Source organism: Chaetura pelagica, unplaced genomic scaffold (genome assembly GCF_000747805.2).
Source record: "Chaetura pelagica isolate M959 unplaced genomic scaffold, ChaPel_1.0 scaffold2, whole genome shotgun sequence".
NCBI lineage: Eukaryota > Metazoa > Chordata > Aves > Apodiformes > Apodidae > Chaetura > Chaetura pelagica.
The window spans coordinates 47602-75126 of NW_009952796.1; the positions used below are offsets into that span (position 1 = coordinate 47602).

General features: G+C 38.7%; 1 protein-coding gene across 1 annotated transcript in view; it reads right to left on the reverse strand.

Annotated features, from left to right (window-relative positions):
* The window catches only part of LPGAT1 (lysophosphatidylglycerol acyltransferase 1), a 60080-nt gene that overhangs the window by 23575 nt on the left and 8980 nt on the right, over positions 1-27525 (reverse strand). The window contains exons 2-4 of the mRNA XM_009994716.1: positions 9880-9998; positions 3689-3784; positions 290-563 (exon numbers count right to left, since the gene is read on the reverse strand). Of these exons, the coding sequence (XP_009993018.1) occupies positions 290-563; positions 3689-3784; positions 9880-9998 (489 nt within the window). The remainder of the gene's footprint in view (positions 1-289; positions 564-3688; positions 3785-9879; positions 9999-27525) is intronic.

Here is a 27525-nt window from a genome sequence, read left to right on the forward strand (position 1 = left end):
CATTCCAGTATCTCCTCTATGCATCACATATACCAAGACAAACATTCATGCAGCCACACTACAGACTACATCAAATTAAAACCAAGGTTTTCTTTTCTTGTGCATCTCAACATAGAAAATAAATTAAGTGGAACTACAAGCAAATACGAAAATATTTCTATAAGTATGATGGTGCATTATGGATGTATTTGACATTTAAAGAGACCAATTCAACACAAATGGTTTTGCTTTAACTCAGACCTTTGACATTCCATTTGCTTTTTATGCATGAGTGAAGTGGACCTCTTACCTTTCCTCACAGCTTCTCTACCTGCTGGAGTTCCATTCTCTTGCGGCGCTACAAGCGTTTTCAGAATCACTTGTGTTGCCCCAAGCCTCGGCAGGGTGACATGTTTAAGAAATGGCAAATTGTTTTTCTTGGCAAATGCCTGGCTTGTTTCTCTCCTTTTCCTAAGAAAGCCACCCTCTGGAAATAAAACAATCCATTTCCGATTGCGGCTCCTGTAGTATTTTTCTAGATGCTCCTTGAGTAACACAAGCTGCTGGTCACGGTGTGCTCTTCCCTGTAAAGATAAAACATCACTTACATTAAAAAGAATGCTTAAATGAGATACTACTAGACAGATAATTATTACATTTCTAAGATTGCTCTTTTGAGAGATACAAATAAGCCCCTAAGGCAACACAAAATAATGTTCTCCTCAGAGTACCTACTGGTGGTTGAATTAATGCAACTTTACAGAAAGGCTGAAAAAAAGCCCCTGAAATTGAGAATGAAGTTCCCATTTTTATGACTTACCTTCAAGGGCAATGGCCAAACTCTTAAGTAGGAACTCCACAGAACATGAGGATCTATCTACTGAATTCCCTAGTTGTTACTGGGTCCCAAGGATGAACTGAATTCTGCAACACAGGCTATAGGATGAACTGAATTCTGCAACACAGGCTATAGGTCACGCTATGATTTTGAGGTCTATGCATCATCAGTAGTGTCTGAAAACCAAACAGGATCTTTGCTTACACAATCTTCTATGCACATCTCACCTCATCCTGTATTAGAACTGCAGAAGTACCACAGTCAGACCTCAAGACCAGGCCTGAGTTGGGTTACCACAGAAGAACCACAGATTTCACCCAAACCTGTGCTGCTTGAATGACTCATTCATTTCTCCTCTTTGATGTTTTAGCACAACTTCTTCACTTAAGACAGTAAGATCTGTCTTTAATTACTGTAGAAATACCTTTGATATCTTCAACAACAATCTCCTCTCTTCCTGTCTCTGCACACAGCAAGGACAAGCTACCCAGATTTTCACAAGAATGAATTTACATCCATTAGCACTTTTGAGTACTCCAAAGTGCCTTTGCCAAACCTCACAAAAGACACAGGTGTACAAAATTTATGCTGTCCTCAGCAGAGGTGATTTTAATTTTCTGAAACATGAACAAAACTGCCAAAAACATTCCACTCTTTGGCTGTTGTTTTTTTCTGTCAGAGGGAGGTAGACGGAAAGAGAGGGGTTGAGTGGAAGACAAGAAGAAAAAGTATTTTATTGAAGACAAGTTTTGTGAAAGTGTTTCTCCTAGATTTTGAAGACTCAGGATAGCAATTACTTCCAACTTAACTTGTGGCAGGGAAGGAAAAAAGCTCTGCCTGCTCATACTAATGTAATGAAAGAGCAATATAAAGGCTCCTCAGTTAAACCAGTCCTTTCTCAACAGACCACAGGACTCCAGGATAGCACAGTAGTTAAAAAAATAGAAGTGAACAATAAACCTTTCACATGTTAGATAGCAGAACTCTCCAAAACCTAAACAAACATAACAAATACAACTGGTGGATAAATTGCAATCTAGCAAATACCACAAGGTTTAAGACGTTGCTGCAGTACTGAAAAATCTGGACTAATGGGAAAGAGAGGATTCTTTAAAAGCAACTGTGATTAGTGGAATACTGAAGATGCCTGGAAGATAAAACACAGCTCACATACTGTCCAGAAATGACTACACAATTCAGAAGCAGAAGTACCTCATTAGTAAAAGCAATTCTTGAAGACCATGACTAGTTGATCACCATCACAGGGAATGGGCTCAGCCTTCTCTCCTTTAGAGGAAAGAAAACAGGTAGCAGCAGGCTGCTGACAAATCCTTTAGGATGCCATGTAGTTTGCACCACTGATACAACAAGCTACTAGGAGTAGCTACACTAGCTACATTAGTCAACTTCTAGTAGACCTCACAAGCGTTCCTAAAACTGCCATTGGTGCTGCTTCTGAAAATGAGGTTAATGTGCATTTTTAACAAATAGGATGTGCAGTACCATGATCAAATTACATCATTTTACAGGGGAAAAAAACCCTGAAGTATTTGCTCATCCAAATACCACTAGTGCCTTTCTGTAGTTAGGGAAAGGATCATTACTTACTTTCCTTAAGTGTTTTAGGTACACCCAAAGGGCTAACTAGCAGGCAAGTAACATTTCCTTTTCAGCTGGTTTGTATTTAGACTCATGGTGACAGTCTTTTTATTTGTGATGTTGTGTATCTCAGCCACTTTACAAAAACTGAGGAAAAGTCTTAGTTTCTGCAGCTGAGTAGTGGTTTGGTTTTGTAACCAGCATTGCAACCACAGTCAGAAATTACAATTAGCAATCTGATAGCCATGTATACCTCAAAATGTGTATCTTGTGAATTTTAACTACTAAAATAGTTGTTTAATTTACAAAGTGTCAAACTCTGCTCCCTTCCATAACCTCACAGTACATAGTTGTATGCTTCAAGAGACCTTTATTTTATTATCTAATTTCACCTGAGGTTTTCTGCCCATGCCTCTAGTCTTAGTGAGAATTCTCACTTCAGCTGTCTACAGCTGTGATTCAGGATTTTACTTCATTCCGAGTAAATTAGCTTCTCCTTCTCTGTAAAGTGAAAATTAATTCATTCTCTCTGGCTGCACAGAAGTTTGACAGACAGACAAATAAAAGGAGACAAAAGAAACATGTATGCTGGATGTCACAGTTCCTGTGACCAGCAGCAGGTTCATGCTTAGCACTGTGCTCCTAAGTTCCTACTTTTGGAGTGCAGTTTGATCAACAGCTACCAAACAACAACAAAACACCCCAAATTGTAAGAAATAATCTGAGCTTTTCACTCTTCAACATTTGAAATGCGGGGCTCAACTCACGTTCTTTCCAGATGCTCAAATAATAATAAACCTTCAAGAATCAATTAATTACTATTACAGGTCCATCACCACCTTAAACTGGTCTACTACCAAGTCACCATCAAAAGGGACAGTCCTGACTTTCCTGATCTGAAACTTTGACAGTCAGAACAGTGACCTAAGCAGACTCACTGCATCACTTCAAGGTCACTAAGGAAGTAAGAGAGGCACCAACAATGGGCAGCCAGAAGCAGAGAGACAAAAAGGCCTGTGTACTTTGCTTGTACAACTCTCTCATAAAAGGCTCCCATCATAACTGATTCCATAAACATTCGTGTCTAGGCAAATAATAAAATAAGCTTGGAAAAAAAGAGCAGTTTCAGACCAAAGCTCTATCCCAATACACACATTACAGCATAGTTACTTCATCCTGCAAACCATCCAAGAGGTAATGAACAAGTCCCACAACACCACCATGTTCCAAGTAGAAGGATAAATCAAAGCACTATTACGTGTTTCCACTTACCTGTCTTATAAAGAAGTCTCCATGGATTAGAGACACAATGCCAAAGTTTGTATACTTAAAAATATGATCCATCAGCCACATCATCTGACGGACAACCTGAAAAGTTAAAAAAAAAAGAAGTTTAGTAAATATCAACTGCATGGAATGATGTATATACTGGTCACATTCCTGTCAATCTCACAATAGCAAAAAACCCCTAAAAAATACATGGAATTAAGTCCTTTATGCCTCAAAATATAGTACAGCAAATGTCCTACACTCCTCCCTCAAGAGCAGGATTAAATAGCTGCCTTTTCAAATATAATATACAATTCTGCACTATTAGCCATATGCTAGAGTAACTTCTACTCCATCTTTTCACACATAGTGTAATGCTTCTTACTGACATACCACAACAATTTCAAGCCAGTTGCAAACTAAAGCAATTTTCAGTGTTTGATAAAGTACACAAAACAATACAGATCTGTATTTGAAATGTTTTATGCCTACAACAAAAACATGTTTACTTATATTTTTTGTACTTGGGAGATTTTATGGATGAGATCATGTCATCCTCATGCTTCTGACATGCAGATGCTCTAAACATGCTTCCTCTATCTTTGAAGAGCAGCATTCACTGAGACCCACGTACAGCCCACATGCCAGTACTGATTTCTCTCATAGCAGAGCAGCCACATGCACCCTTGAGAATTACATTGTCATGCTTCTTGTCCTGGCCAAGAAGCATGGTGAGAAGGCAAAAATAGAAGCTGAGCCATTAGATTCACTTTGACCATCACTTCTTACAGGATAGTGAAGGCAGATATTGTACCTGTTCAGCCCTTTGAGATTTAACATAGAACAGTTACTCCAGAGGAGGTAAATAACAGAAGGCAAAAGGTTCTTCTCTCACAAGGTCTTTCCCCTCTATAGCTCCTACATGTAGATTTTTGAGGGGGCAGGATTTGGCTCTGCAAAACCAGAAAATCCAGTGTCTCTCCTACATGCTTCTCAGTCATACATGAGAGAACTGGAGCTGTTTAGTCTTGAGAAGGCCAAGAGGGGATCTTATGAATGTCTATACATATCTGATTGGTGGTTGTCAAGAGGAAGGGGCCAGTTTCTTTTTGGTGGTGCCCAGTAACAGGACAAGGGGCAATGGATTCCACCTCAACGTGAGGAGAACCTTCTTTACTGTGAGAGTGACAGAGCACTGGAACAGGTTGCCTAGAGAGGTTGTGGAGTCTCCTTCTCTGGAGACTTTCAAAGCCCACCTGGATGCAGTCCTGAGTGGCCTGCCGTAGGTTTGCCAGAGGGTTTGGGCTAGATGATCTCCAGAGGTCCCCTCCAACCTCCAACCATTCTGTGATTCTGTGATACATGAGGCTAGCTGCTTTTAACCTTACCTATGATACATGGTCACATAGATTAATTCAAGTTCTGTGAAAGTCATATAACATAATACTTTTCAAATTATCACAATCAATGAAGTGTATGGAGAACCAAGGTATTTCTCTGGTAGTCAGGCACCTTCTGCTTGGCATCTTTTAGTTATCCAAGACACATAATTTGGCGCCAAGACAGAAATAGAGCAGCCTAGCAAGGAAAGATTTCCCCTAGAAGAAACAACACATTGTTCATGTATTAGTTCATCTACCACTAAAGTGTACTCTACGCTTCTCTCCAAATACCAGATGCTTGCACAGTAACTGAAATGCTCAGAATCCACATCCATGCCCCAACAATGCTTCTAACAAAACAGTCTGATACAGTGGAGGATGGTGGGGTTTTTCTGCTTTCATATTTTGACATGTCCAGATGGAACTTGCAAAAAGAAGCACATTATATTTCATACAGGAATTCTGTTTCATAAAAGCAGTTCGATAATTTGCAATTTGTATCTAGAATTGCACGTATCACTAATCTTTCTTCTGAAGAAATCTAATTATCTCCTGGAGTGCTCTGAGTACCTATTCTCCCTTTTGACCACAGAAACTATAAATGAATCCTGGGTTATATATCTGGAGAAAGATAACTGTCACATACCCTGTTTCTTTTACTTATCCTGAAACAACTGTGGCCCGATGCTCAGTAAAGTGCAGTTTTTACACACTAGGAAGAACACATCTGCCAAAGAACATTTAAGATATTTTATGGCCTTGGACATACAGCTGATCTTCCAGCTAAATCTAAGTGTCACATTTAGAAGCTAGCTGTTGTTGCCTAAGAAACCTCAACTTTTGGCTTTTTTTTTTTTAATATTAGCAAACCTTCTCTTTGAAGATCTTGCATAATGCAAGAACACTTGTCTCTGGACACTATAGCATCATTGGATGTGGAAAAGAAAAGCCCTCAAAGAGAAGAACAGTTGTGCTTCAGAAACAAGCATCCATTTCTTCACAGTGACATGCTAATATCCCTTCCTGTCAACCTGTGGTAATTCTAAACTAGATGCTATGCATCCAAAGGACCAAAGACATTCCTGGACTTCCTCAGTCTTTTTGAGAAGGACTGAGGCAATTATGTCAAAGATCAGTGTGACATACAAGTTAGAACTAAGACAAAACACCCAGGCAGTTTGCTGCAAGTGGGCTACAAAGAGGCAAACTCCAGAGCTCAGTGACTACAAATCTGCCTGTAAGCCTAGGCTGTGATAAGCACTACAAAGAGGAAATAAAAATATCCTTATGTATGAATTAATTCATATATACACACACTCTTAACATATAAAATCAAAAAGGAGGAATTTAAAGAGTTGAACACAATTATCTTCTTTGCAATCCAAAGGCAAAGTAGATTATTGGATATTCATTCTGTTCTGCTACCAAGGGCAGAACAGAGGACACTACAAGATATTAGTGGTGGCTCTTCCACTTAGTATCTTCAGGAACGAATCAATGCTTATCAGATGAGTGATAAGTCTCTTATCACTTGCATTTCAAGTAGGTTTATGCAAAGACACACAGAAATGCTTTGAGTACAGATTCATAGTTGTTTATGGATTGAGAGAAATTCTGGATGCTGTTTCAGGTCATTTTTGCTTAATCCTTCCTGCTTAAATCAGTTCAGAATGCAGCAAAAGCTTTTACCAATTTTACTAAAAAAATCTAGGTGCCTTCTATTCACAGACCCAATTTCATTTTACTCTGCATAGATTTCATAACAAAGCAACCTGAATAGACTGACTTTCATCTTTCAAGCACCTCTGACTTAACAATGAAAGCTGGAAACACATCTTGAAACTTGCACTGAAACAATTGCAAGCTCTACTTTTTTTCTCTCCACTGCACCATTTCTGCCACTGCTTTCTGCTCTAAATCAGAAAAAAGTCACATTTGTCAGTCCTAATCGAGTCAGAAAGTAGTAATAAAAGCATTTTAATGTAATTCTCTTTGTTAAACACATAACCTTTAATGTTTATGAAACCTCAACTAACTTACTAAATTTGTTTTAACACTTACTTTCAACAACAAATTGGAACAATTTCCTGAACTTTATAGAAAGTGTAATTAGGTCACTTCTGATTTAGCTGAAACCTTGCTCTATGTGACTTGTCTTATGGTAACATATATTAGCAAATAATACCAATCCAGTTCTTCCATTAAAATTGTAACTTGTAGCTAAGTTCCACTTCCCTAATAAGAGATCATGCTTTCCTTATTTACAGAAGTGTATCTGAAAGACAAGAAACGCCCTAAAACAGGTGTCTTAGCTTACTGCTTAGTGGGATTAAACCTGCTTAAAACAGATAGGCTACACTGTCATTTGTATGTAAGAATTACAAAATACGAGAAAAAATAACAATCACAGTTCCTGACCTCACCCTTAGGAAACATTTTCAAGTTGCAAGAACCTTTCAGTAGTCTACTGCACTACACAGAAAAACACAAAACTTAAAATCAAACACTTCTGATGTCTTAAATGAACATTTTTTTTAAAAGCAGCATTAAACAGCAAGTGCTTCCAGATTTTATTTGGTTTCAGGCTGTACTGGCCAGCAAAAGGAAGCAAAAAAAATTTTGGCTTGCCACAGGAGGAATGTTTTTGTAGTTCTGCCACTGCACCACTGCACCACTGCTGTTGAGAGGCTGCCTTTGGTAAACTCTTTTGCTTCTGAGTGTGCCCTTCTGAGTGACATGGAGGTGAGCCTTTCACCCTCACAGAATACTCTGGACACTAAAAAGCGTTGTCTGAGTGGAGAAAAGTGTTTAAGAATTAGTGTAGCTCAACCATCCTAAAGAAAAGAAAAACAATTACTGGAAATCACTATCTTGTTGCTAACAGATGAGTATCAAGGTTGTAAAGGACTCTATGTTAAATTTAAAATAAACTGTCTAATTTAAGTAGTTGCCCTATTGTACAATGATTTCTTCTGGGCAGGTGGTTTGTTGTGATTTTTTCCCCTCTAGTGGTTTCAGTCACTCAAAGTAATGACAGTTCTCTTCTGTTCATAAATACAAAGCATGCTATTTAAAAACACCTGATTCAGCAAGTTCTATCAAGGATAAAACTACCTTGATCTCTTTCATTATTTTTAGCCATTTGTACTACTCATGCTGTATTTTAAGAATGTGTTGAAGCTTGTAGTTTTTATTTCTTTATTAGCTTAACACATTAAAGCCATGCTAGGGTCTGGATATGTATATTGCAAGAGCAACAACTGCAAGTATTTAAGGGAAAAAATACTGATTTTAAGGATGTTTTGCTTTTCTGAAAACCCACAAGCCTAACAGCTTCCATGGTGAAGAGTATTTGCCATCTCACTGTCTTCCTCCATTTTTAACATAATCTACAGTCACTGAAACTTACTCTATCTTGACTGCAATTTTTTTAGCTATGGAGTCAAATAGGCTAAATATGGTTTAGATTTATATATACACTAGTATATGTATGAGTCAAGGAAGTTCTATGAAGTTCAATGAAGTTCTATGATATTTAAAACACCAGAACATCAATAGCTGAGATTATAGGCAATACATATCCACAGGACTATAACTTGACAGTGACATATTTATTACAAGATTGTCCTATGCATAATTTTGAGGGAGGGAATTAAAGACTGTTTATTCTGTCATTCTACTCATTGGAGTACAGTACAGAATGCAACATATAAATAAGTTCCTCAATTCCAAAACAAATTAAAGCCATTAAAAGTACTTTTAAAATACAGTCTTCTCTAGGCTACAGTAGAAAGAAATTAGCCTCTGCTCAATCTTGAATGGCATTTTCACACTTTCTTATTTGTGTTTTGCTTCTTTGATTTTTTTTTTAATCAGTTCTGCTGTCATAATTAAGATCTTATAAAATTTCTCAAAAAAAAAGTTGTCACTGGTAGAGATACAGTGTATATACTATTTGTACAAATATACACTAAGAAAAACAGTGCAGAATCAACAAAGAGCAGTTGTTGTTTTCCTTGTTTCTTCACCCTATGACCATAAGAAAGACAACACAAAGACACAATTGATGCCTTTTTTCAGCTTGCCAGGTATGTCTCCCACCCTTTGTAGCCTAATCATACATAACCACCCCGTTCATCATGATTTGTACAAACATTTAATTTCCTGTTGAGATCCCATACTCCTTCCAGCACTACACTTCCTAGATGTGAATTCTCTGAACAGCAATGCACGTAATAATTGACATTAGTTGTACTACTCCCCAAGAAATGCTTAAGAGTTTGTGAACTAAGAACTCAAGCCATTTTGACCTCAGCTAGCCTGCTTATCTTGGAGGTGACCTTACAGGGAAGTCGCTTTCAGCTTCTGAACTCCTACCAAAATCTCATACATAACTTGCTTCTAACTTTGAGAAAAATTCCATGCTGTAATAAAGTCAACCAAGAAGCTAGACCTGTGTTGGTTTGAGCAAAGTTGGCATGAGTTGCACAAGGGCATGAGGTGAAAGGAAAGTCAAGTACATGATTACCTGCAAGAAGATCTGCTTCCCTCTCTGTTAACCTAGACTGGATGCACACTGACTCCACTCATTCAACCTTCTTCAACAGCAACATTTATGGTCTAAAACCTGCTCCAAGCTACTGGCTGTCACAGTAAGCCAAATCTAAATAAAAGGCTTCCTATTCAGGGCCTCGAGATGATTTGGTGCATTAACACACAGAAGTTAGTCACCAGTACTGCACACAGATGCAACACGCCCAGGGCAGCAGATGGCACAGACAGCAGCTCTCCCGCTCCCTGCTTGTAGCCTACCGTGCCTTTATCCTGCAGGCACATCATCAGAGTGCAGACATCACCCGTTGCTTGATGATTCACCAGCACCATGGCTTCATCTTCTGACACTGCCGTAACGTCATCACCCCATTCCACTACTATTAAAACAAAATAATAATAAACAGGTAAATTTTACAATGGCTACATGGAAATGTTACTATCAACAAAACAAGAAACCCAAAGACCCCATACCCAGACAATTATAATAAAGAAACCTACATGCTACATGTCAATTTAAATTGGCACATAGCATAAAATAGGAATATTAGCAAGACCATTTTTCCAAGCAGAGGGTGTCTAGCTTAGTTTTAAATTGCATGCGCAGAATAAGAACAAAACAAAAAAACTCTTCCAGAACATAGGCACAGAGATTGATCTTTTTGTGTCATTACACTACTCTGTATTTAGGGACACAAACTTACATTAGCTTTTGACCCAGCCTTCAAATTCAGCTGGCTCACCTAATTAAGTAATATTTTTTTTAAAATGTTGTAAAAAATGTGGGGGGGCTTGTGGTTTGGTTTTTATTGTCGTCGTCTATTTGGGTTGGGTTTGTTCTTGTTTGTTGGTTTGCTTTTTTGTTTATTTTTAACTTAGCAAGTTCATTTCATTTCTGCACTTACTATTATCAAGCAACTCTGGTAAAAATAAAATAAAAAATCTGTAGCTGGATCATTATGTTTAAAATACTATGTGAAATGAACTCCGTAATTCAAATCTAAACAAGTTAATTATAGGCAAGAAAGTGTGTTCAGAAAATGCTGCTTATATGTCAAAAATTATTAGTCACTTTTTGTAGGGCAGAGACCAGATGCTCCAGTGGCAAGAATGATGCCAGGAGGAAGCTACAGCTGTTGATCATCCAACGTTTACAATGACCAGCAAAAACATTCTGAGGTAAGGAAAAGACATTAAAATTGCTAATTCCATCATCACAAAGTAACTGAACAGATAAAGAAGACTGCTTCCCACAGAAGAACATGGTATGGAAAAGTAGAAAAAGTATTTTGTAAATCGAAGACCAGAAGAACATGTCTATTGCCATTATTAGGACAAAGGGACAAGTGAGTAGAGTCTGGCCCTCTTCAACAAAAGAGATGGTTACGGCAACACAAGATGAGCAGGCAGAGCAGCTCTGTTAAGTACAAAGGGGTAGGATATAATTCTTTTTGTGTGTTTGTTCAGTATCTTATGTGGTTCTTACTGGTGATTATTTTTATTCTGATATCAAAGGAAATATTTCACCTCTGCTACTGAATCTTCAGTGCTGTTATTAACAGGTTTTCAAGCAGTAAACAACTCTCATCACAAGATAATTAATTACTTCACTAATATTTGTCTTTCAAGCAGTTATTTAACTTACAAAAAAATCAACAGGCTACACATTGAAGGAGCAATAATCCATGCATAGCTTCCCTGTCCCTGCAGAAATCCATTAACATCACACCTTCGAAATTGTCACTTCTCTTATTTTCTAATGGCTCTCAAATTAGTACTGAATTCAGACTAGAACATAAGTTAAAAAACCCAAGAGCTCTATTTGGCAACAAGTAGATAGAAACAAACTAGAAATATGAAGGCAGGGAGGACTAGTAAATCCATAATGTTCAACCTCCCTTCCTTTCCTTGGGCAAGCAAAGCACAGCTCCTTTCTTAGTTTTCTCAAAATGAACTTGAAAGATCCTCTTTATCCCTTTCTCCTCAATTACATGCAAATTTCCTCCAGTGCCCTCTCTAGCTCCATGGAAGTTGGAGAATACCTTGACATGGCAGTCCTAGATGACCATGCACCTTCCTTATCAAGTATTTCACATATCTACCTATGGCAGTAACCCACAAGGCAAGACACTAAGATGAAATGATCATTTTTTTAAGGGGAAATGAATCAACAGCGTACTGATTTTGACATTATTGCTTCAGTGTCTATACAACAGTCTCACTAAACTGTAGCTTACCAAAAGCAATAAAAACTAAGTACTAAACATATTAAGCATCAGCAAAGTAATGTTTCTCAGAAGTAGCTAATTCTTTTCAAATAGAATTATTTTACTTCTAGATTACTCTGAGAAAAAAAATAGATTGCTACAGATACTTTCCTGGAACGTATCAATTTGTACTACTCATAATTTCTACTGTACAGCAGCTTAAAAATAAACTATTTTTAATCTTCAAAAATGTTTCACAGATCTAACTTTCTGAAGGATTAAAACAAAGTTCAGGACTGAAAAACGGAAGATACTAGAAACAGCACACAATTGAAAACAAGTAAAGAGAAGAACTCATAAAGATTCATTTGCTAGAAAAAAGTACATTTTAGCATGCTAGGTGAAAACTAATGTCTGACTTGGAAACTTTCAGATAGGCCCCAGACAAAGAAAATTAGGAAAAAAAGTTTCTGCTGTTACCTATTTTGCCTACTCTTGTTAAAAGCAACAGAGGGTAAAACCACACAACCAGCTTACAGTGCACTAACAAGTTTCATCTGAGAAGGAGTAAAAAGGTGGGTTCTGTTATCCCACTCTGAATACAAAGTTAAAAAAATGTGATATAATTCTTTAATTTATTTCCTCAATTCTTTTTATCTGTCAGTTAGCCAGACTAATAGCTCAACTTCTGTGGCACAGCTGACAGGTAGTAAGTTATTAAAAGTAAGTGATTCAGTTGGACATCTTCTACTTTTTTTTTTCCTCTGTCATTTCTCCTCAGGCAATCATGCTGTCTCTTCTGCTTAATAATGCCTTATGGTCAATTGATTGACCTGATTATCAAGGAGAAAAGAATCAGTTTGTGCAAGTCCTTCACAGAGCATTTTAGGATTGGAAACAGAAGAGCAAACTACAAAAAGTGTGCACAAATCCCACTGCCATTACCACAATTATTCAAAGACCAAAAAAACCCAAGTATCTAGATTTTTAAGTGCGCTTTGAAGTCACTGTCCTCGATTTTCTCACTACACGGAAATTTTCAAAAGGAGCACCTTTTGCCTTAAAAATTTTTTGTGCTATTAGATTCCCTCACTGTAGTAGGAAACCTTAAAATCAAAAGCTCAGCTTCATGGCAGCAGAACTAGGAACACTGCTTTCCTCCACTGTATCAAGACAAAAAACAGTTTAACCCCAAATATTTGTCACTCAGGGGCCTGAAAATGAGCAAACAATCCTTCACGGCTTCCTTCTATTGCCAGGACATATTTTTTAAAGATACCAGTTCTGTGTCTACAGCCTCACAATAGCTAGATTTCTGCAAATGCAGTTTAACATAGTGAACTAATACAAAGGAAGGAAGGACCAAGAAACCAGTTTAACCTGGTAATTTGAAATCACAGTAAACTTGGTACCAAGAAAATACAGTAATCCTCATTAGTAATGAAATCTTTTACCCACAAGGTTGAGACAAAAATGGCTTAACTGTAAGACATACTTAATTCGTGACCTATAAGCAAAAGGCTTCTCCAAGGATGAAGACACATTTACTTAACTGCATGCTGGAAGACAGAATAATTTATCTTTCTCCTATAAAAGAAATCCAAGATGTATACAAGTCTCTAAAACATCAAGAAAATACCTCACACTACGAGCTGTAAACGAAGCTTTGTACAGGGCCATCCTTGCAAAGCTTAAGTAAGAAAATAGAAGCAATACAAGTTTTCCACGTTTTAACTGAAGGATTACATATCTAAATGTAGCTACTGAGTTCCCAGTCTACTTGGCTGCTTTGTAATCCTGTCCTTAACGTAACTGTGTGCAAGTAAGCAATGCTATGAATAAATATCCAAGCACTTAAATGACAGTATGTCATTAGGCTGGGTAAATGACTACCCAGTTAACTAATAATTTGGTAGATTTATTTTATACTTTTGAATATACCTGGCAAGAATGGCAGAATAGCATTCTCTGCAATTGCCTGGCAATAATGAAGAACGACTTCATTTTGCATATTGCATTTTTGTATACTGACATTTTTTACCCTCTTCTTTGTTACAGTTAATAGTTTCACTACAATGTGTGCTGTAAGAATGGGTATAAATTTTATCGGACTCCTAACAACTTAAGTTCTATTGAGTACTTGAGGTTATTCTTTCAAAATGTGTTGAGTTTTAACTTCCTCTCTCTCCACTGAATTGGAAAAAAAACCCAACACATCAAAACCCCAGCCTCCTGTCAGAAATGTCAACAACCATTAGGAACCAAACAGTGAGGAAACCAGATGCAATTCTCATACCAGCATCATCCATGATGGAGAAATGCCAGCCACAAATATAAACTGGGAGAGGAGCGGCTGGAGAGCAGTCCAGCAGAAAGGGATCTGAGGGTGCTGGTCAACAGTAGCTTCAATATGAGCTCACCAAGTGCCCTGGCAGACAAGAGGGCAAATAGCACCTGGGGGTGAATGAACAAACAGCATAACCAGCTGGTCAAAAAGGAGTGATTATCCCCATGTATTCAGCCTTGCTGCAGCCTCACCTGGAGCACTGTGTGCAGTTCTGGGCCCCACAATTTAGGAATGATGTGAAGGTCCTTGGATATGAACATGTCCTGAGGAAGGCAACAAAGCTGGTGACAGGGCAGGAAGGAATGCCTCATTAGGAGCAGCTGAGGACTTTGGGCTGGTCTAGTTAGGAAAAAGGGAGGCTGCAGGGTGACATCATTGCTCTGCATGGCTTCCTGAGGAGGGTAAATGGAGAAGGAGGTGCTGAGCTCTTAACCCAGGGATCCAGTCATGGTACACATGGGAATGGTTCAAAGCTGTGTCGGGGAGGTTTAGACTGGACATTAGGAAGCATTATTTACAGAGAGGGTGGTCAAACACTGGTACAAGCTTCCTGCAGAGGTGGTTGACATCCTAACCCTGTTAATGTTTAAGAGGCATTTGGACAACATGCTTAACAACATACTTTGACTTTTGGCCAGCCCTGAAATCGGTCAGGCAGCTGAACTAGATGATCATTGTAGGTCCTTCCCAACTGAAATTTTTCTGTCCAAATCTAAATAATACCATATTAATGAAGAATGTAAGACTGATGCTTTATGGCAAAGTCTAGAAAACTCTCAGTGTTCTCATCACCCTTATTAAAAAGCCTAATTCCATCGAATACCTAGATAAATCACATGAAAGTTATGCCAGTAGGTCAAGAGAGGTGATCCTCCCCCTTTACTCGGACCTCGTGAGACTCCGCCTTGTGAGTACTGTGTCCAATTCTAGAGCCCCCAACATATAAAGGACACGGAGCTCATGGAGAAAGTCCAGAGAAGGGCCATGAAGATGATTAGAGGGCTGGAGCACCTCCCCTATGAAGACAGGCTGAGAGAATTCGGGCTGTTCAGCCTGGAGAAGAGAAGGCTCCAGGGAGACCTTATAGCAGCCTTCCAGTACCTGAAGGGGCTACAGGAAAGCTGGGGAGGGGCTTTTTACAATATGCAGCAATAGGACAAGGGGGAATGGATCAAAACTGGAAGAGAGACGATTTAGGTTAGACATTAGGAGGAAATTCTTTAGTGTGAGGGTGGTGAGACACTGGAAGAGGTTGCCCAGGGAAGTTGTGAAAGCTCTATCCCTGAAAGTGTTCAAGACCAGGTTGGATGGGGCCTCTGAGCAACCTGATCTAGTGGGAGGTGTCCCAGCATGCAGGGGGGTTGGAACTAGATGATCTTTAAGGTCCCTTCCAACTCCAGCCATTCTATGATTCTATTTATTTGGGTATCCACTTAAATTGCCATTTAGATTTGAGTCTACACACAATATTCACAACTTTACCTAAAATTCGGGGATGTTAGAGATTTTTACTCCAGTTGCTCCCAACTCTCAGTTTATTTTTCTTCTGATCACTTGCAATCACGTGCATCCTTAAGGCAAGGCTTCAAAACTCATTTCAAGAAGTTGCAGGTTGGCAACACTTAGAATCAAACAGTACCACCTTTTGTCAATGGCTTGGAAGCTCTGAATAGCAAATGAATGGCATTATTAAAAGACAGCCACCTTTGCTTCCTCAAAAGTCACCCTATTTTCTAAAAGAAGGAATGTTATTATTGGGCAATCAATAGTGATCGTAAGTCATGACAAACCAGGTTTCTACGTTTTAAACATTCCTCCTCATGTTCAAGCATTTGTGTCTGGCAAGATGTAACCTTGCTTCACTGTTACTCATTAATGACTTGTCAAAGCATGTTTAGCTGCAGTAGCTATGTACAGTTGTTAAACTCATTTGTCTCTCTTTTATAGATCAGAGTCTTTGATAGTTGGCATTAAAAAATCCCAGAAGTGATGCCAGATGTGAAATACTACTTAGCATGCCTAGACTACATTAAAAAAAAAAAAGACATGCTAAAGGTGTTTTTATCCCCTAAACAAAAAGGTTAAAGGCATTCTCCCTGCAAATTGGTTGCCTACAGTGAACAAGAGGAAAACAAACAATGGACTAAGCAAATCAGCATAAAGTTAGTTGTTTACACTTATTAAGCATTTATTTTAGTTAGAAGGCATTTAAAAACACTGATATAACATCAGGCACATACTACTGAAAAGAGAAAAATTGTTCTTCCTATCCCACCCACTGTCTCCAAAATTCACACTGCCAAGGAAACCTTAATATATTTTCTCTAAGTAAACACAAGACTTACAGGTGATCAACAAAAGTACAATCCAGAAAAGGAAAGAACATGCATACAGCACCATACCTAATTAAACACAGCTTTGCTTAATGTGTTATCTTGCTTTTCCTTTTAAATAATATACCCTTACTAACAAAAGTATTGTTAATTTCAATGCTATTACAATATATACCTCTTAAGGTCATAAAGATTTAGTTTCAAACAAGATTTTTATTCCAAAAAAAGCATCTTTCACAGCTAACTTGCTTCAGACTTCTAAGATGATAATAAACTGACCTGCACTGACAAATTATTCCTTTTATTTCCATCAATAAAAATGCTTATCATAGAGAGGCCAGGGAGTAAGCAGCAAGCAGCTGAGGAATAGCAGCCTGCAAACAAAGGGAGATTGTTCCTACAGTATATGTCAAGAAACCAAGGCTGAGTTTAAGATGTCCAAGTAACCATTTTCATTTCTCTGTGATAAACCATTTTGCACACCTCTACCCTTCACTGTAGGAAACTATGCACATTTCCTTTTGCTTTCAGCTCCGTTCTTCTTACCTTTCACCCTCTCTTTCTGCAGTTCTCAGATCTGCTTTGTGGAGAAGAGGACTTTTGAAGTCATGGTATTTATGCCCTGAGTCAACCCACACACTTACTTCAATGAACTGACAGGAGACAATTACAACAGAGATGCCCTGGCTCTTTCATCTTTCTAAGCAACTCAAGAGCCATTTTTCCTAAAGCTCTACAGTTCCTTTTGGAAATAGGCCCTAGCAATCCCTGCTTTTGAAGATGGACTTAATTTTCCTGGAGTGCATGGTCTAGACCTCATGGGTACAGTTTGCTTGAGCTCTATAATTCACTGGCACAAGAGATGATGCTTGTGGCTGATAAGAAGGCTCCTTTCACCCATATGTGGCTGAAAATCAATAAAACTGTAACCTCAATTCACCTTCAGTGAGGTCAGCTTCTTCCACTGACTTCAGTGCAGACAATATCATTTCAAGAGCTTCAGTTCTTTGCAATTATGCTAGACAAGCAGTTTATATGATTAGAAAGCTTTTAAAGTTAACAGATTCTGTCAGGATACACAAGCTATGCCTGCTACAGATATTTAAGGAATAATTTCAATATATCTTAAGTTTTGCAACAACACAGCTTTCAGGGGACATACCTTCTACATTTCGCTGGAGGTCTCCAACAGCTATTTTATGGTGCTCCCATAACACTGCTTGAATTGTAGAGGCTAAATCCCACACTTCAAAGTTCTGAACATTCAAACTGGAACCCCAGTTGCATATAGTGATTACTCCTTCCAAGGAGCAGTACAGGACATCCAGTGTTCATAGCCACACAAGCAAATGTGGACTCTCAAATGTGAAGATTGTGATTGATGTCAGCCTTCATGACTATACTGGTAATAAACTGTAGCAATCAAGGAGCAACTCCAGCATCTGTCTTGCTGCTGCTATTATTAGAAAAGGAACTGCAAGACTGTAGAATGGGACAGAGCACTGAAATCCTTCTGAAGTACCTCAAGCTCATGAGTCAGACCCACTGGCAGGAGGAGCAAGCTGTACAGCACATTCCTCCTGAGTGACAGATAAAACACATTAACTACCTAGGGGAACACCAATGCATTCACCAACTAATGTCCTAAAGCTCTAATACCTTACATACTGCAGACATTACAATGGCCAGGAAAAAAACCACCATAACAAAACCAAACAGCTTGAAGCCTAAAATAAGCACAACGATGGGCCAGTCTCACAATTTTCTCTCACCACAAAATAATACTTCATTACATTTTTAACACACTTAGGAAATGAAACATCAAAACAAGCAAAGGTTACTAAGGGATGCTGAAAATTAAATAGTCAGGCTTGAGAGTAAAAAATAATGCTGCAGTTTTTCAAAGTACAAAAAAGTACTTACTAAGAAGCACACAGTCACCAAGGTCCTACAAAGACAGAGGAATCTGAACCAACAGTAAATATACTTCAGATAAACTGCTCACTTAAGTTCATATTCAGTACCATTTTGGTCATTCCTAGTTACATTGTGGAAACACATGTTCAAAAATGTACTTCGAATATAATTGAATAAAAATGAAGTTTGGAGGACTGTCTTTAGGACGACCATAAATCAAAGAGGTATACAATCTAAAGATAAACTTTTGCTGGTTACAAGCTTCTCAACACACTGGGCATGATCAAACAGCTTTAACACCATAACTGATAGAAACAAAGAAATATATTTCCATAGAACAAGCATCAAAAAGACTCTGAATAGATGGATCTAAGCCATGTTGTTATACAGTGCAAAGACAAGATTTTCAGCTTACTAAAGCTGCACAATTTTATGTGGTGAGAAAACTGTTTTGACAATCACAGGGCAAGAAGTTCACTCACATGGAAAATGTCCCAAGAAATTGTGGTCCACAAATGTTTTATTGCTTCCCACGCAGATAGTATGATAGTATGCATTTGAAAATTTTAAGGGGAAGAACCAAGACATAGAAGTTTTTCTACTAGTTTGAACCTTATTTCATTCCACCTCAGATCAGTGATGACGATGGAAATGCCACAGTCAATGCAAAAAAGTCTAGCACTTGCATAATTAGACTTTGTGTCAGATAAGGCTGTGGGTGCTAGATTTTAGTCTCTTCCTCTACCAGGTTGATTTTTACAAGTGAGAAATGATTATGACTACCCAAGCACACAACTGTATACTAAATCCACAGAACATTTTTCCATTTCTTTAAAACACAAAAGTCAAACTCTTGGAGTTTCACTTGTAACACTGATGTTTACTCTTAACAAGAAAGTAATGCAAAATAAAATTTGCATAAGCTGATACCAGTCTTAAAGTCCTATTCAGTGTACTGTATACTGACACTACAGTATTTTGAGTATGGCTACAATGCAAAATATATCTTAAGCTCTGAGTTATTTCTGTAAGATAATTTGAAAAAAAAAAACAACAAACAAGTTGGCTTTTCTAGAATTAAAAAGTTACTTTGAAAAGAGGAATTTCAGAATACAATACCATTACAACAATTCAAGTATTTCTCTTTGTAAAAGGTTTACCACAGAACAGCAATGAGGAAACAGTGTTTCTTTTATCGAATCAAAAAACATACCAGGGCAGCTGGTAACTAAAAAAATGCTACAAAGACAGAGCTTGCTATTATTGTTACCCTTATCACCTTTTCAAGCAAAGAACATTTGGCTGCAGCTCTGTAATTTTAATAACTTGAACTCGGCAGGTTCCTGTAGTACTTGAGCCATACTCTTCTGCCCCATCACTACTCCAACCAACTAACCAAGCAGGAAAAAAGCTCACAAATAGGGTCTGACACATCAAACCATCTTCTGCCCCATCACTACTCCGACCAACTAACCAAGCAGGAAAAAAGCTCACAAACAGGGTCTGACACATCAAACACTGACAGACAGGAACAACTGAATAAAAGCACCGTGGCTTCTTTCCCTGCCTTCAAAAAGTAGAGGTATCTTCACAAAAATTCCCATCTGGAGCTGGAGAAGCACTCCTTCCTGGGTTCAAGCCAGAAGGAGTCAGAGGCAGATCTCCCCTCTCTATACATATGAATTTAATGATAAATGAAATGGGAGGAAAGGGGGAAAGTGATTTAGAGCACACACACACAAAAAAAACCCAACAACAAACAAAACACGATGAGATAAGGTAGTCTGAAATTCAGTATATCAACACTGGGACTTGTGCTTTAAGAAGGAGCGTTGAAGAGAAAATCATTAGCACAAAGTCCAGCTGCAGGCCAGTTACTAGGGCTGTACCCCAGGGTCAATACTGGAACCAGCAGTGTTTAACATCCTCATTAGCAGCCTGAACAATAGGACAGAGTGCACTCTCTGCAAGCTAGCAGCAAGTCTGCAGGCAATGCAAAACCAGGAGGAGAGGTTGATCCACCAGACGTTGTGCTACCATTCAGAGGGCTTTGAGATAGGCTGGAGAAATGAGCCAACAGGAACCTCATGAAGTTCAACAAGCAGAAGTGCCAAGTCCCCACCCTGGGGAGCGGCTCTGCAGAAGAGGCCCTGGGATCCTGGCAGACAAGCTGACCACAAGCTAGAAAAGCATCCTCATGGCAAGGCAAACAGTATCCTGGGCTGCACTAGGAAAAGCACTGCCGGCAGGTGGAGGGAGGTGGTCCTTTCTCTCTACTCAGCACTGGAGAGGCCACACCTGTAGCACTGGGTCCAATTCTAGGCTCCCCAGTACAATGTAAGACACAAACTTACTGGAGTGAGTCCAACCACTAGGATGATTAAGGGACCAGAGGATCTTTCATAGAGTAGAGGCTGAGGGAGATGGGACTGTTCAGCCTGGAGAAGAAAAGGCTACGGAGAGGGAATTTTACCCACATGCAATTACCTGACAGGCGTGTGGGGAGAGGAGTAAAGAAGGCTCAGAATGACTCTTTGCTTTAGCGTTGAGTGACCAGTTGAGAGGCAACAGACACAAACTGAAATACAGGAAATTCTGCTATAACACAAGGGGAAAAAAGAAACAAAACACTCTTTTCCCCTACAAGTGGTGAATCACTGGCACAGGTTGCACAGTGAGGCTGTGGAGTGTCCTCCTTGAAGCTATTCAAAACATGACTGGACATCGACCTGGGCAAGCTGTTCTAGCTTGTCCTTGCTTTGAGCAGAGAGTTCAACTACATTATTCTCAGAGGTCCTTTCCAACCTAAACAATTCTGAGATCTACAGCCTGACAACAAAAGCTAAAACCCAGTGTTAACAAAATTATTTCTTAGCAAATACCTTCAACTACAACAAAGCCTACAATTTCATCCTGTGGCATGAAAACAAGCAGCCTTTACAGTCACAAAACATATTGCAAATACAAACTGGCAAGGTTTCTCTATCTTACTGCTGCAGAACTGCAAAGATATAAATGTGTAGTTCAAATCTTAATAATGCAAGAAGCACAGTATGATTCACCTGAGATCATGAGACCCAGGCAAAAAGGTAGGTCCAGTAACCAACACCACAAACTTGAGGCAAAGATGCATTTTAGCCAGAATAAGCCACTATGTTCACTGCTATGAAATCTTGAGATCTTCATCCAAAGTTAGAGATATCCAGATTGCCATTTGTATCTTTACATATATTACAAAATATTATGGCAAATTAAACTACACTGTTGAGACTTTTTTTGTCTGCATGTCAAACACAAAGTATGCAAGAAGCTAGATTCCAATTGAGCTTTTTTTTTGGGGGGGGGTAACTTTTAGTTACCCAAACACCAAGACATTCAAGTTATTAAACACTCAGATATAGCTACCAACACCTACTTAAACATAAAACTTTAAAGATTATAGTAGCAACAAGTAAACAAAACAGAAAAAAAAAAAAGCACATAAAGTGGGAAAGCCCTAATTATTCCCCCTACTATCTTCAGATAAAGATACTGCTTATTTTTCTGATTTTGAGCAAGCTGATCTAATACTTGAGAAGCAAAAGAGAGCTACTGCAACATCATATGACCTTCTAACTGATAAAAAAAAATAATAATGAAGAAGTTAAAAAGAAGGGGTAAGACAGCTCAATCAGAGTTATCAGAAGGTGGTGGGCTGATGGGGCAGCAAGCACCAGTTTGACCAGAATGAATCTGCAGTCTGCTGTGCTGGAAGACCTGCCAGACAAGTCCCCATTGGCCCAACTTGCAGAGCATAACCAGCACAAGTCACCTAGGTTGCCCTCTAAATTGCTACGAATTTCTTTTTATAACAACCAAACAAACCAAGCAACCTGTTAGACATTTTGTGGACTTCATACCATGGCAAAAGTAGAGTTTTGTTCTTTTAAAGAATATTAGAACATGTAAAAAACACTTAACCCCCACTCTTCTCCTTTTCCCTTGTAAGCTTACAAGTTCAAGAGAGAAAAAGAAACATACTTGTTACAATAATTTGCAGGCACTTGCCACAGACACTATAGAACTGCTATTTAGAGAAGAGCAGGGTGACAGCTGCTTGATTTTGGAGAAAACATATTAAATAAAATATTTTCTCCCTAAGAGGGCATTCTGACAGCACACCCTGTCACAGTTAAATTACTGCATTGTAACAATAAACTGAGCTGTCTCTACAGAGTCAACTGTATAGCAGCAGAACCCACCCAGGGGCAGTATCACAAGCTACAATACTATTGCTACAGTTTCCTTTTGAGTCACTGGCAGTGGTATGCATTACTAATTTGGTTCTGTTGCTTGTCTTTCCAGATGTGAAATTCCCTGTGATGCTGAAGAGCCATTCATAAGGTATTTCACCTCACTCAACTGTTAAGGTGGCTCAAAAAGCACACTACTGTATCATAGGGCCTTAAAAAGCTAACACATACAGGACAAAAGCAGATCTTCCCTGACAGGTTTCAGGAGAGACAATGCCCAGAAAATACACCCAGGTTCATGGTACTAAGTAAAGGGATACTTTTCAGACTGTGCAATCAACACCAAAAACCAGTATATCCAAAGCAACTGTGTGAAAAATCCCATTAGGGTAATGGTCTATGCAAAGCAAACAACTTGTGAAAGAGCAGTTCTGCTTCCTCCAGAGAGAGGACAACCTCTTTCAAAGCCCCAAGAATGGCTGAAACCTGCTTTGCAGGCTCAGCTGTTAGCTCTGAGGATCTTGATCAAAACAGAAACAGAAGAAACCAAAGATGTGAACTAGTTGGTCTGGTGCAAGCTGGTTAACACAAACTAATGATCGACAAGCCATCCTGCAGGACCATAGCACTCCCAGTTTCCATTCACCTGTTCAGTTGTTTACACAGAGCTGTGCACTGCAACACCACAGGACTTTCTACTAGGAATCAAACTTTCTCCATACAACAGAAATAAAGTCTGCACTGTGTAATCCAGAAAAATCTGGGAACTGGACAAAGACTCCACTGGAAATAAATGCACCCAGAAGACACAATAAAGGCCTCAGTAAGCCCATAAATCTGTTTCAAGAAGAAAAAGACGTGGGAAGAGTCTGATTGCTATTAAAAATACAATGTTAACAACCATCTATTATCATAAATAAATAGTAGATTTTTTGCTTATGTGTTCCAAGTGGACAGATTCAAGTACTTACTGCTTCTGAACAGCAATACTAGGACTTGAGGAAATCTGTTACAAATATTCTGTGATAACTGCCCAAAATGAACTACTGATAAAGACTGCACAAATTTTTCACTGCTGCTTAAGAGGGAGCAAACTCTAATACAACGAATTTCCACAAAAGCTGCAGCCTAACTTTTTTTTTTATTATTTTTAAATTAGGTATTTGGAAAGCCACAGTTTTAGCCATATGGAAGATTCTGCTCCTACTTGGTATTGATTTCCAATTCAGGTCAGTTGAAAATACAGCTTTAAAGAGCAAGGAACTGGTGGCATATAGCAATGAACCTGCTCAGGAAGAGATGGCTATTTCCTCTCCTTTTAAGATTCATAGATTGCAAGCTTCCTGAAACCAGAGCACCTAGAAGCTTTTTCAGATATTTTTCCCAAAAAACACATCTGCAGAATTAACATGACATTCAGCAACACATCTGCAAGGCTATGGACTGCCAAGTCTCTTTGGGGATAGTGGAAGAATCCACCAGTTACTGCAGGAGGGACTGGGAGGCTAGATAGCAATTAAAAGACATCAGTTGCAAGTCTCACTTCCATTTTTAACTGCAAGTTTGAAGTTACTGTACATCTTGGAATCATAAACATTTCAGAGTGCTTTAAAAAAGGCTCTTTCAGGTGAAAGACATGCAGAATGCAGCAAATCAAGTTGTACAATGAGGGAGAGCAATTTCTCACAGGAATCTGACAAAGGACATCATTCCAGTGCACTTGTATCACAGCTAGAGAGGCAGCTAATCAAGGGTTTTCTGGTACACATTAAATTCTCTGAAGTGCCTTGAGGTTTATCAAATACAGGAACCAGAAATCTGTAACAGAGCAGGAAGTAAGGAAACACTGGTTTCTCTTTAAACAAAATGTGGAACTTGCCTAAAACTCCAAGCGAGAGGTTGCATTCATGTCTCATCACATAACAAGCCTAATGAAATAGCATAGTGAAAAGGCTGGATCAGCCCCTGAGAGTTCAGCTACTTGGCTCTAGGAGTGTACCACCCGGACTGGGCACACATCAGGGTTACAGCCAAAAGGGTACATATCAAAAACAGCTGCCAAAGTGACTACAGGAAAGAACCAAATCAGTGCTTGGTTTTAAAAGCCCCATAATTACACTGCTGAGCAAGGAAATTATTTTCCCAGTGTTCATATCCAGCTGGGCTCAAAAGAACATGACTTCGTATGTATCCTTTAAATAAGTCATATTAATTTAAAAAATTACCAGATCTTCATAATCAATAATGGAAGTAAACTGCGTGGCTTCATTTACTGACTGAACGTTCACGCAAAGAAAACCAATAATACTATTACCAGAAATCAAGATTCTGAATGTCTTAAGAACACTCCTATATTCCAGTTCTGGTCATGATCTTCTGCTCAGCTACAGTTCAGTCATGTCACAGTTACCTCTTCATAGTCCTCAGGTCTTGCCCAAGTTACTACAACATTCTGTTGACCCTGTCTTATTATATAATTGATGTTTTTCAGCCCAACTCCTGATACAGTATAAAAAATCATGACATAAAAGTGGTACTTGATGTATTTGGAAAACCCATTACTGACGAGCTTCTCTCAATGCAAAGGACACTGATCATTTAAATCTCTTCAACACAGTCAACTCTGGACAGAAAAAACAGAGCTAATAAACACATGAATGATTTTAAGAACAGAAACAGACTCAGAATTTTGAGATTGCAGTATTAGCATAATGTAAAAGTCAATATTCACAAGCAACAAAACTGGCTACTAAGCAAACAGCTGCACCATAATTCTCTCCTCTCCCCATACACCTCCGTATCATCCTTCAGTTCCAGTGGGTTAGCGTTGCCATACACCACGAAACAGAACCAAGTCATTGGGCACCTTCAGGTTGCAGTGTAGAGGGGGATCTTAATAATGAAAGGCAGGCAAAGCATCAAAAAATAACTGGATACAGCTGCAAGGATGCAGAAGGGTAAAACCTTTTAAAAGAAGCTTTAAATGTTTGCATGATTAGGTTTCAAGGACTTTATTAAACTTTTCACCTGCACTACAAAACAGTCTTTACAACAAAGAAGTTACAGCATGAAAAAGAAGTGTAAAAACATCTTCCTTTTGACTTTGTACATGCTATGTTCATTTAGTACTTTTTTTCCAAATAGTGGCTTTGATGAAGGCTGGAGGAAAGTTATCTTCAGTTACCACAAATTTAATCAAAATAATTTACTTTTAAAACAATAAGAAGCTATGATGCAGATTAACATAACAGCAAATTCCTATATTCAGTTTCATTTTCCTGTTTATGCAAATCCCATTATTAAAACAAGAGGTCACAGTAAGTTTGAAAACCGTGCTCAAAGCTGTATGACAATAATTCTAGCCAGGAACTTAAGCTAGTACTTTTGCTGGTATGATGTAGCAAGTGATTCAAGCCAACAAAACATCTAACCATACTTAAATTTACCCCAGGTTATCCTATACCAGTTCGGCAACTCTTAAGAATTAAGTGTGTGGCCACATTTCAAGTTGACAGTAAGCAGAAGGCCTTTATCATAAAATCAGAAGTGATGCCTTTAATGGTACACTCAGACTGTCACAAATTAAGTAATTAGCAGGAAAAAAACAACTTCTTGCATTAGATTATTCTAGCTAATGTACCTCAAAAAGCAGCAGCAGAAAGTTTACTGTTCCCAATTTTAAAAAAGTTTAGGTCTCTGGCATCTGTTACTATTACAAAACAAATAATCCTCTTACCAGGCCAGGCCACCTATATATATTTATGCATATCAATATAGAACAGGTTCAGGTACAAAACTCAAGAGACCACATTTCTAACATAATGCCTTCACACATGCTACATGGCGGTAGAAAGTCCTTCTTGACAGACTCATGCTGCCTACCACCCACACACTGCTCTCCCCCAGGTCCAAATATGCCTCGAGCCTTATGTTTCTGCATGTCCATGGGTCACATCCATAACTGACTTCTTCTCTGGCTATGCCCTGCCTACAGTAACATGAGCTTCACTGCTCTTTCTTAACAGTTTTGGTGAGGTTGATGCTCTTCCCGCCCTCCTTTTAGGAGGCTGTGCCAACTACTGTTTTATATACAGAGAAGAAGTTTTATAGACAAAACTTGAAGTTATTTTACCACCTTATTCTTTTCCCTCATATTAAGACTAAATAGTTATCTGCATAAGCCTTTTGGATCTAAAAGGCTATGAAAAGCAAGGTGGACTAAACAACATCTAAAGGAAAGGATGCTGCCTCATACACCGTCTGGCACTGTCAGATAATATATTGCTCCAGAAGCAGCAGAAGTAACAAAGCCTCGTTTCCCAAAAACTTGTTGTCTAAGCTGCTTCTCAACAGGTTGGACAAGATATGCCAGCACTGTCGCAAGCCCAAAATCATCGGTGCACTGGCTGGATGTGCAGCACATGTAAAACAAGACATGCAATGGCCAAAGATGCCCGAGTAGCCCTCAGCTGAGGCACCAGCTTGGATCTCTCTCTCACCTCCACTCAACTGCCAATTTTCACAAAACTCCTAACATCATTATGTCTGAAATCTGAACCATCTGGTCAATAGCAGATAGATTTGCAAGGAGGGAAATCAGAAGTGTGGGAAGGGTGAGAGAAAGAATGGCTGTTAAAATACTTAGTCCCATTGAGAGCTGTGCTTAAAACAGACACATTTATCTACATAGATAATAAAACATCCAAGTCACTAAATTACATTAAAATAGTGTTAAATGGCCCACCGTAAATATCACACTCAAACCTAACTGATGCTTAAAATAACCCAAGCCACATATTCTTATATGGGCTTTTTTCCCCCCCAGTTCTGGCAAGCAAGCACAGACACTAGAGACTTTCACAGAAACTGCA